The sequence below is a fragment of the Rhizopus delemar genome, genomic scaffold (assembly GCF_000149305.1).
Source record: "Rhizopus delemar RA 99-880 supercont3.9 genomic scaffold, whole genome shotgun sequence".
Lineage (NCBI taxonomy): Eukaryota > Fungi > Mucoromycota > Mucoromycetes > Mucorales > Rhizopodaceae > Rhizopus > Rhizopus delemar.
Window position 1 is genome coordinate 501,584 of NW_027137835.1, and position 19,388 is coordinate 520,971.

General features: G+C 35.9%; 7 protein-coding genes across 7 annotated transcripts; 3 read left to right on the forward strand and 4 right to left on the reverse strand.

Moving 5' to 3' along the window:
* Nucleotides 1-1,205: 1,205 nt before the first annotated feature.
* RO3G_11285 (uncharacterized protein) lies at nt 1,206-2,978 on the reverse strand (the record flags this gene model as incomplete). The annotated part of the gene is made up of 3 exons (XM_067665869.1): nt 1,206-2,004; nt 2,146-2,697; nt 2,809-2,978. The coding sequence occupies 3 exons, from the start codon at nt 2,976-2,978 to the stop codon at nt 1,206-1,208; spliced, it is 1,521 nt and encodes a 506-aa protein (XP_067521970.1).
* Nucleotides 2,979-7,316: 4,338 nt separating this feature from the next.
* RO3G_11286 (uncharacterized protein) lies at nt 7,317-7,656 on the reverse strand (the record flags this gene model as incomplete). The annotated part of the gene is made up of 2 exons (XM_067665870.1): nt 7,317-7,443; nt 7,607-7,656. The coding sequence occupies 2 exons, from the start codon at nt 7,654-7,656 to the stop codon at nt 7,317-7,319; spliced, it is 177 nt and encodes a 58-aa protein (XP_067521971.1).
* A 2,503-nt stretch (nt 7,657-10,159) lies between these two features.
* On the forward strand, nt 10,160-10,579 carry RO3G_11287 (vacuolar transporter chaperone 1; the record flags this gene model as incomplete). The annotated part of the gene is made up of 2 exons (XM_067665871.1): nt 10,160-10,505; nt 10,557-10,579. The coding sequence occupies 2 exons, from the start codon at nt 10,160-10,162 to the stop codon at nt 10,577-10,579; spliced, it is 369 nt and encodes a 122-aa protein (XP_067521972.1).
* A 259-nt stretch (nt 10,580-10,838) lies between these two features.
* RO3G_11288 (uncharacterized protein) lies at nt 10,839-11,474 on the reverse strand (the record flags this gene model as incomplete). Its single annotated transcript, XM_067665872.1, has 3 exons — nt 10,839-11,009; nt 11,171-11,299; nt 11,355-11,474. 3 exons carry the CDS (start codon nt 11,472-11,474, stop codon nt 10,839-10,841), a joined length of 420 nt encoding a protein of 139 aa, XP_067521973.1.
* An 831-nt stretch (nt 11,475-12,305) lies between these two features.
* RO3G_11289 (uncharacterized protein) lies at nt 12,306-14,405 on the reverse strand (the record flags this gene model as incomplete). The annotated part of the gene is made up of 5 exons (XM_067665873.1): nt 12,306-12,434; nt 12,485-12,510; nt 12,564-13,771; nt 13,825-14,189; nt 14,235-14,405. The coding sequence occupies 5 exons, from the start codon at nt 14,403-14,405 to the stop codon at nt 12,306-12,308; spliced, it is 1,899 nt and encodes a 632-aa protein (XP_067521974.1).
* Nucleotides 14,406-15,852: 1,447 nt separating this feature from the next.
* Nucleotides 15,853-17,084, forward strand: RO3G_11290 (uncharacterized protein; the record flags this gene model as incomplete). The annotated part of the gene is made up of 6 exons (XM_067665874.1): nt 15,853-16,020; nt 16,302-16,515; nt 16,617-16,710; nt 16,779-16,900; nt 16,947-16,996; nt 17,079-17,084. The coding sequence occupies 6 exons, from the start codon at nt 15,853-15,855 to the stop codon at nt 17,082-17,084; spliced, it is 654 nt and encodes a 217-aa protein (XP_067521975.1).
* A 481-nt stretch (nt 17,085-17,565) lies between these two features.
* Nucleotides 17,566-18,672, forward strand: RO3G_11291 (uncharacterized protein; the record flags this gene model as incomplete). Its single annotated transcript, XM_067665875.1, has 5 exons — nt 17,566-17,616; nt 17,670-17,766; nt 17,813-17,895; nt 17,947-18,165; nt 18,214-18,672. 5 exons carry the CDS (start codon nt 17,566-17,568, stop codon nt 18,670-18,672), a joined length of 909 nt encoding a protein of 302 aa, XP_067521976.1.
* Between the last annotated feature and the right edge of the window lie 716 nt (nt 18,673-19,388).

Below are 19,388 nucleotides of genomic sequence, written 5' to 3' on the forward strand. Positions count from 1 at the left end.
TGTAAAAAAAATATTGCAATAATAAAGTAATAACTTTTGAAGCGTTTAAAAAAAATGATTTATCAGATTATTCCAAAATTAAACGAGATAAAAAGTTATTCTTTTATTGTATGCAATCAGCAGTTATATATATATTGTATCTTGTTAAACGAGGGTTTCGATTATTAGCATGAATTATTCTAAGTCAAGTTTCAGTGTAATTGATCAATGGATTGATCACTCGCTATTAAATAAAATTTATGTTCAAACGGAAAAATTGTCCCAGTGCGGTGTTTTTTTTCTATTGCTGATTAACTCAGACTGCGTAATCTCCGAACACTGAGTTTATAATATGATGTAGTACGGATTGCGACCTTTCTAATGATCATAGACTTAGCCGCATAGCCTAAGAACTGGTCGAGTTATGGAGTCGAAAGTAAAAAAAGTTCAAACACTGGGACAATTAGTCCACCCACTGTAATTCAATAAAAGCCATATATTGGTTCTTTAATGATTAGAGGACCTATCGCTTAGGCTTTAACCACGTCGAGGTCTTCCTACAGATTGATTTCCAGCTCTTGGTGTTTAGGAAAGGGGGGGTTTTAGGTAAAAGTAGTATAACAACAAAGATAAAGAAATACTGTTAGAACTTGGTATCTCTTTATTAAGTTAAGATAACTCAGATTTTTTTTATATAAATTCTACATGTAAAAAGTGAGAGTAATTATAGACATGATACGGATAAAGAATTAGGACAGATTTATGATCAATTCGACAGAATAGATGATTACTATTTCTAATTATTAGTCTACCCTGTGCTTAGCTTGTATTGTCAATTATGCTATTGGGATGGTTTCAGATAACTCTGGATGTAGGACTATTTAGGAGACGGTACGGATGAATATAAAATCCTCTAGTTCCGTGATTGGATATTACGGCTAATAGTAATATCTCAGTTAGGATAAAGGTTTACATGACTTAATGATGATCCGGTAAGTAATCGTCATTCCTTATTCAACATGCTCATATCATCAATAAACTATATTACAACCACGTCGTATATTTGACTATGTGAAGTTAATATGAATAAAGCTTAATATAAAAATCTAATCAAAGTCTTTTATTGATCTGTGTTGGGAATAATGTTATAAATGATTCCAAATTATGTCAGCATATTATTCAGGATCATATTTGATTCCTTTTATTAAAATAAAGTGACTATAATCTTATGTATCCTTAACACTTGGTCTACCAACTGAACGCCTGCCACTATGAGGGTGATTGCTGACAGAAGGCGCAACAGCTCTTGGTCTGCCTACTGATCGACGTTCACTTCTAGGCCTACCGATTGAACGAATAGCTGCTGGGCTGGGGGCTCCTGCTTCACCATTATCTGCAGCAATAGAACCTTGAATGCCAGACTGACCCAAACTGCTTCGTGCTTCAAGAATATTATCCTGCATTACCTCACCATCTGGGCCACCAATAATGCTGTCATTATCCGATAGTATCGCTTCTTCTAACAATTCCCTAGCATCGCGGGCACGACGACGTTCTACCCATGCTTCAAAACGACGAGCATCTCTAGCTGCAATTCGAGCAGACACGGAAGGCGAATTGCCATCAACACCGCGGGTAAACCAGTTTTCAGTTTCGGCAGACTGTTGAGCTGTATTCGAATCCATTGCCACCTCACGAATCATACGTTCAAAGCACTGCTTTACACTACCTGCATTTTCGCTTCGCCAAAGGTACTCCAGGATGCGCTTGTAACAGTTCTCTTTGGTTCGATTACGAGGCTTGATAAACGCTTTCAAAGGAGCCCACATACTTTCAATCATGTTGGTATGAATCTTTCCCGATATGGGCAAACCAGAAAATGAGCCTTGGTTACCTTGGACTTGATCTACTGTGGCAAAGTCTAAGGAATGATTGACAACCTGATGCCTAGCAAAGAAGAAGTTTCCGTCATTGTAGGCGCTTGCATTGTCAAGTATCTCGCCAGTATGTTCGTCACGCTCTTCCCTAGGGTGCAGACCGGAATATGCTCTCCATCCATCAGATCTAATGGTTGACCCACGCTGGCAGTTCTCATAAATGATGGGCAAGAGCGTTGCTGCTGTCCGATTAGGGACGGTGCAAAAGAATTTGCGCCCTGCTTCATACCTAGGTCTTAGCTCTTGTTCGCCAGTTCGATGATCAGTGTAGGTGTAAAATCGATCTGCTTCATTGATGGGGACCAAGCACTCAACCATACCAAAGACCCAGATGCCTTCTACACGATGACCACGATGGTTTTTTCGCTTGCCAAACTTAGACTCATCTATCTGTATATGGTGACACCTTACGTTAGAGCCTAGCTTATGCTCCTCTTGTCGATTATGGGCATTGTAATCACTGAGCATCATTAAACGAACATCATTTGCCAATGAGGTTACAGCAGGACGGCTCATGCCATGGGAGTTGCAAATATTGGTGATGCTTGAGTCCTTCAAATAGTCATACATCACCGAAAGAGTGTAATTGGTCAAGCATTTACGATTGTAGAACACCGAATTATACGTACAAGCGCGTGATTTTCTACCAGCATGACCAATAGTAGCACCATTTTCATCAATCTCAAGACCACCAGCACAATAGTACGTCAGTCTTCCGCTGTCGACACGATTTCTTAAAGTGCAAGTTTTTCGACAGCAATCAATGCCACATACATTAGTTCTATGAAAAGCGTTGTTTACGGATAAAAGATGACTACAAACAAAGGTAAAGAGTTGGTAAGAAAAAAAATCCTACTATCGCAATGTAACATTTTTTATTATAATAACTTACACCCATGCTCTTTCAGGACTAACAATTATTTGCGCTTCAAGGACACGGTCACCAGCAGGAGGAGCATAAGACCTGTAGCTTGAAACTACTTGACCAGATACTCGACCTCCTCTACGAGGAGTGGCACCGTTGCTTGAATGGACAGAAGCAGATGAGTTGAAACGAGGCATGTTAAGTAGATAAAATAAAGAAGAAAAAAAGAAAAAAGGCATGTCTCTTTATATAGATATTTGAGCAGCAATTAAACACGTTGGTTCACATATTAGATACTCAAATACGCACATGGTTACAACTCGGAAGTTGGCACTCGTGGTTACAACTCGGAAATTAGCACTCGTGGTTACAACTGTTGTAGAACAGAGTCTGATCATAACGGACATTGAATAATCACAACTAAAAGAAGTATATTAAAATTGATAAAAGATAATAATTTAAATCTTTATTAAATAAAATATGCTCTTCTTCTTTTTGTATAAAACTATCACTATTAGATTCATTCTATAAAGTAAACATGAATACTAAATAAGTCATGATCTTTACTATTCATCATTTCTGTAAATGAATAATAATGGATCAGGTACCTAGTCAACTTTGATCTGACTGGGGGTATTTCATATAAATATATCTTTCCTCTCAATGAAGACGGGACAATTCTCCCAGATCAGTTAAAGAACAATAAGGTCTATAAAAACAACGAACTAAAAATTTTCATAATCGATTCAGTGATCATTCTTCAATCAAACGTGTCAATGATTGGATCTACGCTCATAACTACTCATTTACCCGCCAACTGATAGAAGAATATAAATAGTAGACTTTGTAATGATTTCTTTTTAACAATTAAGATTGTCTTAAATAAAGTTCAGTCTCAAAAAGTATTCTTTTGGTTTTATTGTTATTTGATAATTACCTTACCAGAACATAACAACTTGGTCTACCGAGCTATTCATCTTTTACATTTACCTCCTCAACGTTTGTCCTTACTTTCCAACGAAAGTATAATTGGTTGCACTTTATTGTGTATTTGGAAAGCTCACTGGAGATTTATTTTCGACGACATACCTTTTAACCCATTGTTGGTCTTTCAAAACGTTTTGTCATCGGTTGGTACTTTTAAGTCCAACGTCTTGAATTCTTTTCTCTAGGTTAACCTGGATCCCTTAGATACTTTTATGCTTTTTTGTTAATCCGAAGCTCACCGCTATTCAATACGTGTCTTTTCATTTATATCTTTATTTAATAAAGTTTCGGCCTAGTCGCCCCTATAAAAAAAAAGTGTTCTTGAAAAAATGTAATAACAAATAAACAAAGGGAAAAACTTGATGCGTCACATAAACTTGTATCAATCCCCGAAAATAGTTATGTAATGGTAACGGTAAATTATAAAACAAATAAGCTTGATGCTCCATATGAGGGGCCTTATAAAGTTAAAAGGATCACCCAAGGTGGATCATATGTGCTTGAAGATGAAAAGGGAGATTTATTACCTAAAAACTACCCACCATCCGCACTCAAGATGATATCACAGGATGAAGTAATATTCTCAAATAAATTCTATCAAGTTGAAGCCATCTTAGCACATAAAAAAGTTAAAGGAAAATATATTTATAAGTGTAGATGGAAAGGTTATGATGAGAGTGAAGATACCTGGGAGCCTGCATCTCACTTTGCAGATCTTAAATTCATAACTGAATATTGGCAAAGAATTGGTATTGTACCTGAAGACATTAAAACAAAATATAAAATTCTTGATAAAAAAGAAAAGTCAAATAATACAAATAAGGAATCTAATCCTCAGTCAAGTAAACGTAAAATATCAATAGACTTAAAAGAAACCAGCTACTCTTCCACAACAATTAATAAGAATAAGAGCCAAGGTAGACGTAAAAGATCTAAACGGTATTGATCATACCTGGAAGGGGATTATGTTGTAGAACAGTAACTGATTGTAGTTAACATTAATAAATATAAGTCTTAATACAAGATCATAATTAAAATAAGATAAAATATAAGTTTATTTAAATAAGATCATACAATCAATTCCAATTAAACATGTTCTAAAAGAACATGTATCGTATTCATGAGAGTTCTTTGATAAGAAGAAGCATCAACTAAAATAACAAAATCCAATCCAATTTCAGGAATATTGCTAATCTTTCACATAATTGAAATAACGAGTAAAATAACGTTATTCAAATCAGTGAGGAATCCCCAGAATAAAAGATAAGCTATGGAAAACATACAAAAGAACAAATGAAAAGTTTTCATAATCATGATTATAGATAACACTTGCTAAAGTACCTGAAGATTAGAAGAACGATCACAATAGAAGATATCAAGCCACTCACTCAATAAGATATAAATACCTGCCTTCAATTAGAATAATTTTTACTTTAACTTAAACTGAAGTAAATATCAGTCTCAAAAAGTACACAAACTGTTTCTTGATCTTTGTTGTTACCTTTTCTTTATCACTTTTACCACTATACAACACTCATGTCATCAATAAATTATATTACAACCATGCCATCTTATTTGACTATGTGAAGTTAATATGAATGAAGCTTAATATAAAAATCTAATCAAAGTCTTTTATTGATTTGTGTCGGGAATAATGTTATAAACGATTCCAAGTTATGTCAACATATTATTCAGGATCATATTTGATTCCTTTTACTAAAGTCAAATGACTATAATCTTATACATTCTTAACAACATTGCAGAATATACCGAAAGTTATCATCTCCTTCTCACTTTTACTTGCCATAATTCTAACGCGCAATTGTCGTTTCATTGCCTCAGCAATTCTGGCTCTATCGCTTTCTAGTAACTTAAAATGAATGTTGTGATCTTTTTTGACTTCACTACAGCCGATTCGTTTGCCATCATAGTACAAAATCAAGGCGAAGTTTTTTGTTAGTATTGCTATTGGGTATAAAGCAGGATTTCTCCCTTTTATTATTTGTTAGTTAGACCTTCAATTAATTAAAGAGCTTATTATTATTTACCATTTATAACTGATTGAGCCTTTGGAAGGAAATAGATATTTGAATATAGGCGAGATGTTTTTCAATATAAATTCAATTTCAATTTTATCTTTGTCGTCTTTAAACACCGTATCAACTACATGGCAAAGTAAATTATTCAAGTACAGTTGGTCAATGGAGGGGAGCAATATTCATCATTTATCATACACTGAAAAATAAACCAAACATTAACAATAAATACTGGATATTTTAACCATTAGTTGTCCTATCCTTACCCTTCTCCACTGTACAATTTGAGCGTACTCATCATCTTTTAGAATTACTGATGCTAACCTATAATTTTGAGGTAAAGTGGAATTGAGGTTGATAGCTGAAATATTTCTAATTTTATTGAAATCAAAGTAAGTATTGATCGTTATCGATTCAAACATACATGTTTTACAACATTTACAATTGCTCGTCCAGAGTACTATCATCATCGTAAAAGTATATTTCATGCTTTTCTTCATATCTGCTCAATTCGTGAAACGCCAACTCATACCGTTTAAGCTTTAGATTTTTTTTGGCGAAGTGAGTTGAAGATCCAGCTTTATAAGTTGTCACTTTCATTACTAAGAAATGAATCGCCGTCTTCTGCAAAGTTATATTGCTCAGAAGTATCATCTGCAGGATTATTATCTTCAGACTTATAATCTACTAGGTTATTGTATTTCTTTTTTGCCCAATTTTGGAGCTTGATTCCTGTTGTTCTACTGTGGCTTATGCTGTGAGAGAAACATTGGATTAATATACTTTTTTTGTATAAGGTTTATTTTAAAGTATACGATCCATTTATATAGTTTACCTAAAAGTGCACGACCAAATCTTTGATTTTCGTTTTGGTACAATCTTGCAGTAACACGTTGTCGGTCTATCTGTGATATTTTGTTGTAACTGGTCATCACCGGCTTAAAAGAACAATGTTGTAAGTAAAGCTAAGCCAAGGCAATATCTATACAAACAAAACTTTACTTTTAAAACAGCCTCATAAAGGTTTATCCATGTGTCTTCATTCAATTCAAGATCGATCTACAGTAGATGTAAAAAGTGTTGCAATTTTAGCTCAATTCTCGCTTAACTCCATGTTCCGGACAAACTAACGTACAGAAACTTCCTATGATGCACATATTAGTGCTATGCCAATGAATTATATAATGCTAGTTGACGAGGAAAGGCTTACCATATGTGAAAGATCTGTTTTCCGATTTTTGCAAAAAAAAAAAAAAAAAAGAGTCATTTTTGTTAAGAAGCTGTGTGTTCTTATTTTGCCTTAATAACAGCTTCAGTTCTTAGTTGCATGATATCAGCATATTGTTTGCAAAGATCGATATCGAGCGTATTCCATTCCATACTGACTCTTTCTCATAGGTAATTAACATCACACGCATGTGTGTCATAAGTGCTGATTTGAAGTTTATGCTGGTGCCAAACGTGCTCTATTGGATACAAGTCTAGACTTTGCACTGACTAATAGTTTATACATTAGACGTTGGTCACAGCCAAGTATTTGATTGTCAATTTCAACTTCTGTTTAGGGTTCTTACCTAACTGAAGGTAAACTTGAGACTTGTCAAAACTGTGGTACTCTAGTATTTCCGTGTATGTGATACTAATAATTTGATGGTAAACCTTTGAATTTACAACCTATCGTAAGCTTGACACTTCTATCTACCACTGTTTTTAGTTATATACCTTTCTATAAATAATTGCACACGTGGATGCTTATCTGCAAAGTGCAGGCGGTATGGGCATAAAGCATCGCCTGGTCTTACCCAGTAGTACTTGGCACTATCAGATGCCCATATACTAATTTACACTTCATCTGAAAAGACTACTTGTCGTCATTGATCAACATACTAGCTGCGGTACTTTCTGGCCTAAGTTAACTTTCGCTTCATATGCTCTTTTTTCAAAAGTGGCTTCTTTTTTTTCAGCTTCGCATGGAAGTTCATTGATTTTAACACGTTAACTGTCGAACTATACTGCATAGAGAACCCAATTTGCAATAGCTGGCGATGCACATCTTTGACTGTCTGTAGCTGTCTCCTAACGATTTTGGAATTTGATGTAATTCTTGGTAACCTCAGGTACAACAGGCGGCCTACCCATCTGACTACTTGAGATATTGACCTTTAGCTTCTTTGCAGGTCGATAAACAGTTGATGGGTGAATATGAAGTTTGGCGGAAATATCAGCAGCTGACCTGCAGCTATACAACGCAGACTTGATATCATATTAAGTACGAGATGATAAGGTAGATGACATCTCGTGTAAAAAAGTATGAAAAAATGAATTGGGAATAAGTACAGCAAAATTAATGAAAACAACCCATCTATTTATATTAAAATAATATAGAAGTGACCACATTTTTAGCTAAGGATGACATAATAACGGCTTCCTTACAAATGTCGGTTGGTTCTTAAATAGAATGTTTATTGACAACATAGTTAATCAAGTCTTTCCAACTATACTGTAAGCTGAACACCGAGATTGAAGTATGTATTCGCCACGCCACTAGTCTAAATACTGTATGATTTTGTAAGCCCAGGCTGGTGTAGGTATGAAGATTATGCTGAAAACATGCAATTTCTGGAAACGTTGCGACACTTTTTGCAACTACTATATGTATACATTTGATAAGTTAATGCGACTGTTTTCTTCAAAAAAAAAAAGGAATGCAAAATCACATACCTTAGGCATTGCCAATTGGTTTGGAATCATATCATCAGCTCTCTTTAGACGGTCTTTTGATGTATTCCTTCTATAAAAATATTTTGATGATTTAGACTAATCTATCTTCTATCTGAATTAATTTAGTCCTAGTCTTGCTAGATCCTCTAAGTTAAATACTTGCAAACCACTTTAGATCCCCTTTGCATATTATATTATTTCCATTTGAAAATTAGAAGGCATCTTTTTTCTAAAAAAAACCTTGATACAAATCTGTCCAGTGTATTTTTGAGTTAAACAGTATCTAAATTACTAAGAGGGTTTGAGCAATGATAAAGAATGCTTCACATTAAACCCATTAGAAAAGTAGTGTGACCTTCGTACAAGTTCTCTCAACCCATTTCGTCTTCATAAAACAAGAAAATGTTCTCTATCACGTTTATAAAAGTCTTTGCACAACGCTTTTTTTTTATCACAAATTGATTAGTTTGTCGCTGTTGTGCTGAACATATACAGGTTCTAACTCATAATCATCTTGATAGACTCAGATGATCAAATTCATTAGTAACGTACAAACTTTCGATTGATTATTAAATGTTCCATAAAATGTAAGATAGTGCAGTTATGAAAAGCATTTAATCATACAATACTTAAATAGGATATACTAAAATGATAAATCGCACTAGGACGCAATATAGAATCTAAATTTTCTCATAGACTTTCTGTACTAACTTTTTTTTTTTTCATATGTTGAATTTTGAAGCCTCGCAAAAGCATCATTAGCTTTTTTTATGAATGTCTTGCCTTTTCTTTTTTTTTAAAAAAGAAATATGTATGAATTAGAATTGACCGTTATAGAGTGTTATGTACAGTTTTATTGATTTAAAGGGTTAACCTAATATCAAAGCTCTGGCCAATGTTATACTGAGTTAAAAGGAGATGTAGACAAATTGAGCAAACATTGCTCATATTTTCACTTACTGTATGTTATTTCATGCATAAGATCGAAACAAAAACATAATTTTTAAAACAGGTGGTTCAAAGTTTCAAAAGTTAAAAAGTCATTATCCATAGTGTGCTTCTCTGCTACCAGATAGACCTAGAAGCCTTTTATTTTGAGAATGGCTTAAACTAGAGACAACCCAGGCTGATCAATCAGTAAATTAAAGCATTTTGCATATTTGGATGCATCTTTTTATATTGTTGATTTACTCTATATTAAAATACGCGATAAAAGGTGTTTCATGCTCTTACGCGTTACGAAGAACTCTCCCTTAAGTTTTTATTCTTAACAACTCGTTAAAAAGAGCTATTTAAAGGGTGATTGATAAAGAATATGAAAAAAAAAGAACAAAAAAGAACAGCATGCTTAATCCATGCTCGATAGATATTAAACTGTAACTAGAGCGAGCATAGCAAGTGTTTCTATTTTGTTTAAAGCCAAAATAGACATGGAATTAAACTTGATTGCTTTGAATAGAATGGTTTGAACCTGCTGAATTTCAGCCTTTTTCATCATTTCTTATTGGATGATTTCATACGCTATGACTTTTTTTTTTTCAGTGTGGCCCAACGTTGTACGAAATGTCTGGCCTATAAAGTAAAAACCTTCTTTTTTTCTTTCCATTTTTCTTCTTCTTCCTTCCCTTCAAAACATGTCCAACACTTTGGAACCCACTACTAATAAACGTATCGCTCTTCCTGTTCGCGTAGAACCTAAAGTATTCTTTGCTAATGAGCGTACATTCTTGTCTTGGTTAAACTTTACTGTCGTTCTCGGTGGATTAGCCATGGGCTTACTGAACTTTGGTGATCGTATTGGACGTTTGTCGGCCGTTTTGTTTACTGCTATTGCTATGGGAGTGATGGTGTATGCGTTGTATACCTTTCATTGGAGAGCAACAAAGATCAGAAATAGAGAAGCAGCTGCTTATGATGATCGTGTGGGCCCTACTGTACTTTGTATCTTTTTATTAGCAGCTGTGGTTGTTAACTTTTGGTGTAAGTAGATGATCTAAACAACCGTATTCTTTACTTATTCATCTTTATTAGTACGAATGGGTGGCAAGCACTAAAGATGTCATTCTTGCTTTAAAACACTTTAATTATACATACATCTACACATGAACACAGCCTTATTCATATTTCTACCCCCCCCCCTAAAAATGAATGAAAAAAGAGAAAGAGAGAGAGAAAGAATAAGATGAAGGATGATACTTGTTACATAACATTCATTGTATTTAATTATAATAAACACTTCTTCTTGATTCCCTTCTTACACATTTCTCCGATCATCCAATCAAATTTAGTAAAACACCCCCACGTGCATACATATTACACCAAAACGCCTTGATATTCAGCACGTTGAAATCGACTTGATAACTCAGGCCATTGGACGAGGAATCTGTCTGCAAAAGGGTATAACAGTTTACCAGTGAGTGACAGGGTGTGAACACGAGCAAATGATTCAATATAAATGATTTCAATCTTTTTTAATCCAAGAAACTAGAAAGAATTTAGTATTTTCACTTGGCTTTTCTTTTTCTTTTTTTTACTCTTGGAATATAAGCCAGAATACAAAGGGGAATACAACTACCAGGTCCATTACATAGAATCTATCACACGTCAGTAATGTTTTATTATTTTTTTTCATTTTTCATCTTTACTAAATCTGGCCAAGTCTGGATAAATAGTTTACTGGATTTCAAAAGTGCAAAGGCCATCGAGAAAGGCACGGTTCTTAATGGTTGACCTACTATTCTTGCTCTTGGTATTTTAAAGATCGAATAATTTCCCTGATGAACATCATCTATCAACCCCTTTTTCTTTATCCTTCTTTTCTCTAATTACCTTTCCTAGTTTCTTTTCATATTGAATCGCTTTTTCTTCACTTAAATTGTCCATGTCTGCCAAAATATAAGATCTTGGCGTATATTTGGTTGGATTTAAGCCTTTGATTAATTGCATCATTTCTGCTGTATGTCCCCCTGTCACCAAGTTTTATTATCATCCTTTTGCTTCTCGATGACTATTTACCAGATCCCAATATGATGCATGTCTTGCATGGGTCAATTCTCTGCTTTCTTTTCGTCTTGGCTTGATTGTGAGGTAATATCCACCAACATCTTGTGAAGATGACAACAAGACATGTCAATAGAATTATAGAAATCATGAAAAGAGAAGAGAGAAAAAAATAGAAAAAAAAAAAAAAATAGAGTGGCTTGAAAGATAAGTTGCATAAATGAAGCCTGGTATGACTGTGGGGTTGAATCGTTTAAATAGAATTCATGTACAATGAAACAAGTGCATGTCTTGATCTGTTTTTGATAGGACAGCATAAAAGTTTCTTGCAAAACCATGGGCAAATAGATGGGCTACTCTATCACAGTATGCACTTTTAGAGCATGGATTACAAAACGCAATAAAAAATAAAGTCAATTCTTTTCTTTATTGTAAAATGATAGTCAGCATCTATTGACTTGTGGAAAAAGCACCATACGCTCTTATTCTTGATAATGTAAGCCAATTTGACTATGGCTGCTTTCTTGAGTGTATTTATTAATCCAACCAAGTACTAATAACAAAAAGAATGAGTGACGCTGCTTCATTTCTCTTTAAATACTTGCCTTCTCTGTGCCATCTTAAAGAATTAGCAGGCTTCAGTACCCAATGGTTTTCATCAGGAAAGTAAAGGAAACGAGAAGGAATGCCTTGTCTTTGAAGTGCGGTAAAGGTAGATAAAGATTCACAGGTTGTCAGTCTGTAATCACGACCCCCTAATTATCCTTGTTAGCCATTCTTTTACATCTCGTACGTTTTCCTTTTACCATGAATAATTAAAGTAGGCGTCTTCCAGTTTTGAACATAATTGGAAGGAGACCACTTTTCATATAATTCTCTGTTTTCAGGATAAACAGGAGATCCACCAAACTAGGATGGTTAAATAAACAAGCTTTTGTCATCCTTCTTCATTTGCTTACCTCTTTCTCTGGGAAATAAAGTTCATCTAATACAACAAGTGGATCAGTACGTATTCCTTACACGTATGAATGATCTTACCTGTCGTATAATACACTTGAGCAGCAGAAAACATACCATCGTGATTCACCAAGACCTTGAATTTATCACTGTGTCCATTGATCCAATTGACCATGAAACCACCATAGGAGGCACCCAAACCAGCGACCCGTTGAGGATCCAGATAATCATAGCGACCCAACACGTGCTCCAGACCGACCTCGAGATCATAAAAGGGGTGGGATCCCCAGTGACGACCGATGGCATCCGTAAAGTCCTGTCCATAACCTGTCGATCCGTGAAAGTTGATGGCGACCACACCGTAACCAGCGGCGGCAAAGATCTGAGGATTCCATCGGGTGGACCAGTTATCGTTCCATGCGCCTTGAGGACCGCCGTGGATCAGGAAGGCGACCGGATAGGATCGACCGTACTCGAAATCGGTGGGCTTCAGATACCAACCATGGACCTCTTCTTCCTTGGCGCCCACGAACCGAATCTCTTCGGGATCCGACAGCGTCAGTCGGCTCAAGGCCGCGGCCAGGGTCGGTTCAAACGCCAGAGGTTGAATCGTTTGACGGTCGAGGTCAAAGAGATGGGGCTGTGTAGGGTGTCGCATGGCGCTCGCGGCAAAAAAGAGTTTGCGATCAGGCAAGAGCCCGAGTCCGGTCGCAGACTTTTCGGTCGTCAGCGTGTGGATCGCTTCCGTCTCGAGGTCGATGGCAAAGATCTTGACTCTTCCTTGCTCTTCTGCCGTGACATACAACGTCTGGTCGTCCGAAATCAGTGACTGAGGTGATCTGTCCCAGTCCTTGACCACCACACGTTTTGTCTCGGTCTTGGGATCATAGATCGTGATGCGGTTACGATCGGCTTCGTATTGAGGTGTCATCATCTGGAAATAGACGAGTTGTCCGGAGGGGGTAAAGTACGGGTGGGACGAAGCAGCAGGCACGTCCCCATTGATCGGCACAGGCTGACCGTCGCCTGAGGTCGATGTGAGGTAGATGTGGGCCGTTGTCTGCCACGCGTTGTCTCGGGCGGTCGTCTTGGCAAGGAACGCCACTTGGGAACCATCAGGAGAGATTGCATAATCCGACGCATCCCCCAGTGGGAACAAAGGAGACTCTAGTCCACTGTCTTTCAGGAGATTGACAGGCTCTCCCGATAATTGATACTTGCCATCTTCATAGGAAAGATGGACTGTGAAAATATTGTTCTTCTTTTCTTGAACAAAATCATCCCAGTGCCTATCATCTCCATCAGTCCCATCTCTTTTTATTCCTTTTCCAATACTCCTTACCTCACCATGAGCTCATCAAACACCATGGCCGAATCTTTCTTGGTTTCTTCAATCTCTTTATCCTTTCTGGCTGCGCCTTCCAACGTGCCATCCGCATAGACAGCAGCCGAGAAAGCCAAGAGTTGATGCTCTGCGTTGTATTTCAAGTTGCCAAAAGCGATAGGGAAATCGGTCAAGGGATAAGAGGCTCGATTGGCCAGGTTGAGGACGTAGAGTTGATCGACCTGATCGTTGTGGTGGTGAAAGTAGGCAATGTGGTCATTGTCCAAAAAGAACGGTTCACTGTCGCTTGTCTCATAGCTTGGCTCGGTCAGTGTTTCGGTCGTGTTGGTTTTGATATTTAAAAGATAAAGGTTACGCACGGTCTGATGAAGTTAATGAGAAGCAAAAAGGACGCATCTTGTTCTTACCTTGGCGTCTTCAATATGATAGGCGGACTGAGAATAAACAGCCCAAGTACCGTTGGGCGAAGGAAGAGGAACGGTAGGTCTTGGTAACTGAATGAGCTGTTCAGGTGTCAGCTTTTCACACATAATCAACAATGCTCCGAAAAGAACGGCAAGCGTACTTTGAACAAGCATGTTGGTTTACAAAGTTAAAAAATAAAAGAAAACGAGCGGGAGAATTAATTGTTGGTTTTCGAGAGGAGTTCAACTGTTGGGAGGACACAGGTTTACCAAAAAAAGATATTTATGATAAGAAAGGCAAAAGATGAATTTCGCGTCCTCCATGCCTTCGGATTTAGTTGGATTTGCTATTCAAGCTGGGATGTTGTGATTTGGACAGCAAATCATATTTTTGTGTTTTTAGTCGAAAGAGAGGATCCTTTCTGATGCATGCTGGATTTTCAGTGAATAGATTAAAGATAGAGCGAAAAGAAATACACTTCCTTTTTATTCTGTCATCATAAATCAGATCATGCACACATTCTCAAGTGTTGCTTTATTAGGGAAGAGAGATCTGAATACGATCTATACCTTTAAATCAGAATGATCACCTTTCTCCGCACAGGCCTATCCTTATTTCCCAGTCAGGTAAGAAATATGAAGGTAGTGCTAAATCAATCCATAGCTCACAATCAAGGCAAAGTGCTAGGAACAAAATGACTGGCTGATGAAATCTCGCTAGGTCTCTTGATTTCCTTGGTTTCAAGTTTGAAACAGCTGCAAAGACTCGAGTTAATATTGAACTCCTATTTAGTGTGCTCTTGACATGGTTCTCTTATTTGCAGCGGCATTGCCATTTCTATTCTAGTGTTACTACAAGATGGTGCATATAGTCTATGTCCATACCTACTTTACGTTTGTCATTTTTAGCTAGACATTTTCACAACACTAGAGTTAAATATGTAACTATAACCAATTCAGGTTTTCACGTTATTTACAGTTTAAAAGTAATGGGTCAATGCTGTCAGATAAATTAAGCACTTTATAGTCGTTCATTCGTCATGCAGCGTTACATGTGGGGATGAAATCAAGTCAAGAGCAATATTTCCATGCACTATTTAACAAGTAGAAAGAAACTGGTGGCAAAAGAGGTTATCATTGTCTATTTGCTTCTATGTTCATGATTTTCAAATTCATCAAAAAATACAAAGTGTCCTTTTGGAGAAACAGTTTCAACAGTGACGGAACCATGTTTGATAGAATCACATAATCTTCAGGCAATTCACTTGTGGCCTTTCTGGTTAACATAATGCTCTCTTTTATTTATTCATTTTTTTCAAGGAAAAATAATAAGCTTCGATAGAACAAAGAAATAAAAAGGAGGAAATGGTCTTTTAAACCAGTATCTATACACGCAATTATATTATACAGGCAGAAAGAGACGAGGTCTGCCAAACATTCATAAGGCTTTGATTCATCCTTATGATTTGACACCATTTCCTTGTTGACACTGCCAAGGATGAATGGGATATGCTTGATAGTGGTTGTTCTTTTCGTGCCACCTATACTTCCTATTACAAAAAAATTGTAAATTGCTTTTTTTTTATGATAATCACTCATTTTTGCTTCTTTTGCGAAAAAAATGAACAATGAAAATAAGGATTTGAATGCACCCGATATTAAAGCTTCTTTTATAATAAAAGAGAGCAAGGCAAAGTATTTTTATCGTTATGATCAAGATCGATTTGAATTAAGACAAGTGGACAATAACCAAATAATAAAAGAAATACACTCTGCTGATTTCATAAAGGTAAAAGCACACTTGCCCAACTTGATTACAAAATAACATTCAGGCACACATAGAATACGTTCAATATTTTTATTTAAAAGACAAACTTTACTTTTTGATAATCACCAAAGGGCGATTTCAAACATTTGTTCATTTATATACCTTAAAAGAGAAGCAACCTACACTTAAATCACTTCAACCTCATATCCTAAAAGGAAAAATTGCCAACGTTTTTGCTTTTGAAAAGTCGAAGGTTTTACTATTATTTTACTTGTTATTCAAAAAAATTAATCACTAGATAGGATGAGTTGATCTTGACTATTGGAACTCTCGATTCTGCTCTGTATGTCATTCGGGTGAACAGTACTACTTTGCTTGAAAGTGAATGGCCCTGTATTTTAGCAAGAACAGATGCAAGGAGTGCACTAACACAATCTGTACTCGTCACTAACAACACAGTTTATGTCATAGTGGGTGGTTCAAATGGAGTCTTGGACATCTTTTTATTAAAGCAAGGTAAAAGACTCGAGTTTTGTAGACATCAGCTTCTTCAACTTCCTTCAAATTGTAATCAAGATATACATACTTCATTATTGTATACTTATCTCGCTGCATAGTGCCTATTGTGAATGTTCAGTGCTTTGAACAAGAGAATTATGTAGCCCTAGTGATCAGTCAACAACTAAAGCAGATAAAACCATTAACGAAAAAGTAAAAAAAAAAAAGAAAACAAATGATTATTATTTACTGCTGAATGCATAACAGTTTTATGTATCTAGGCGTGGGTTAGAACCTTCGATTACGATTACAAAACTGGATACAGCCAGCATGGTCTTTAAAGATACAGTATTCAAAAAGAGTCAATTTGGAACACATTTATTACCTGCCATTCAAATAGAAGGTAAAATAGACAAATCATTTCTTCATCGTACTAAATAGTAATATAGATGATGATGATGATAAAAGAATATATCAATTAAAAACACTCTATCTGGATGTAAAAGAAGGAGTGATCAATACGTGTAACTTTGATGAAACTAAATGGGAGTTCAACGATGAAAAGCACAACTTGTATCTAGAAATAGAACAAAAAACAGGCAGTTTACAGGATATTTTTATACTTGAAAAGACATGTTTTCTCTTGGATAAAGAAAAAATGCATCAGCTTGAAATAAAAGAAAAGCAAGGAAAAAAGAGAGAGCTTGAAGAAAGAGAATAGAGTTGGTATATAGAATTATTAGACACAATAAAAGCAAAATATAATACAGGTTAAAGTGATATTCAAAATGTGGCTTAGTGAATTGTATGCCTGAGTCAGTTTATGTATACTTGATATGAAAGGAGATTTATAAATATAGCACAGCATAAGAGTATAATCATAATAGACAATAGGCAGTAAATCGACAATCTCTACCAAACACTGTACCAATGATCGCTTGCCTTTTTATTATGTGTTTTGCTTACATGTTTTGTTTGTGACGTATATTTCCTTTCATGAAAAAAATTAGTTGGTAAACATCAACTTTTTTTTTCCTTCTATTTTTTTTTTTCTCGGTTTACATTAAAATGTCAGACAACGAAAAAGAACCAGTTCAAGACCAATTTGAAGATGAAGAGGTTGGACAAAGCAGCCCTTTTTTTTAATTTCGCATGCTAATGAACAAGCATAGGTCGACTTTTCCAAGTTGAAGAAAAAGAAGAAGTCAAAGAAGAAGGTTGACTTTGAAGCTGAAGAACAGCAAGAACAACCTGCTGAAACTCAAGAAGGTAAAGCAATCATATATGAGTAATTTGGAGTATTGACGATACGTAGAACCAGCAGAAGAAGAAGATCCCGATGCCATGTTTGCAGAATTGAAAAAGAAGAAAAAGAAGAAGTCTAAATCAACCGAAGAAGTAATGCCTCAAAAAAATATTTTTCTTTTTTCCCTTAACATATTTTTTTAGGATGCTCCTGCCGAAGCAGAAGGCGCAGCAGAAAATGAAGAAGATTTAGATTTTGGAGCCTTAAAGAAAAAGAAGAAGAAGAAGAAGTCTATGGCTCAATTCGAAGCTGACTTGGCTGATGAAAATGCAAATGATGATGAAGTTGCAGAGGAAAAACCTACAAAACAAGGAGGTGAAGAAGCATGGTTAAAGAGTGATAGAGATTACGCATACGATGAGGTAAACCCGATCTATTCCGTACGAGACACCTCGCTAATGATTGTATAGCTCCTCGATCGTGTGTTTAATATTTTGAAACAAAACAATCCAGAATTAGCAGGTGAAAAGAAGAAGTACACCATCGTTCCACCTTCAATTCACCGTGAAGGCAACAAGAAGACGATCTTTGCCAACGTGGCCGAAATTTCCAAACGACTTCACCGTCCTGCTGAACATGTCATTCAGTTCTTGTTTGCTGAATTGGGTACAACAGGTTCTATTGATGGATCACAGCGATTGATCATCAAGGGTCGTTTCCAACAAAAACAAATTGAAAATGTCTTGCGTCGTTACATTGTTGAATATGTCACCTGTAAGACCTGTAAATCACCCAACACGATCATGACCAAAGACAACAGATTGTACTTTAACACTTGTGAACACTGTGGTTCAACTCGTTCCGTATCTGCCATCAAAACTGGTTTCAAAGCACAAACTAAAGAAGATAGACGTGCACTCAGAGCTTAATAAATCAAAATTTATTTTTTTAAAAAAGAAGATTTCTTGAGCGTCCATTTGTCATCATCGCCGTCATCGAGTGTTACCTGTCTCGCCTTCTTTTTCTTCTTTCTCACTACCTTTGTTGCTGTTATTGTTGCAGAGTCTGTGTTATTACTGGCTATCTGTGATGTAGCAATGATGGTTTGATCCTTTTGTTTTTCAACACGTTTAATATCTTCAATTTGTGATAAGTAATCTTTCTTTATTTGCTTTAATTTCTCTGCTCTCGCTGTTAGCTGTTTTGACCTTCCACTCAGCATGGACATTGTGGCCTTGATTGATAATAATTTTGTATGATACACAGATACTTTATCCATCTATATTATATCATCTAAGTCAGTCTTTCTTTCTTTCTCGTTCTGCTTTACATTGAGCTTTATCTCTGTCAAGTCATTTTCTGATAATAAAGAACTGGTCTTTTGAAGAATGCCTGCCAATTCATTCTGTGCATTTCTAATGTGATTTCTTGTTAGTTATATTTTCTTTAAAATATAACATGCTTTTACTTTATTGATAACAACTGTTCCTCTAGATGTGTTATAGTTGATTGTATTTGAGAGCTATAATTTGCGCTGATCTCAATTGACATTTTTTATTTAAAAGAAAAATAAGCAAAATAACAGTCAGATGCACTTTCTCGTTTATTATTGCTACTTGTTACAACACATAATAAGCATGGGCTC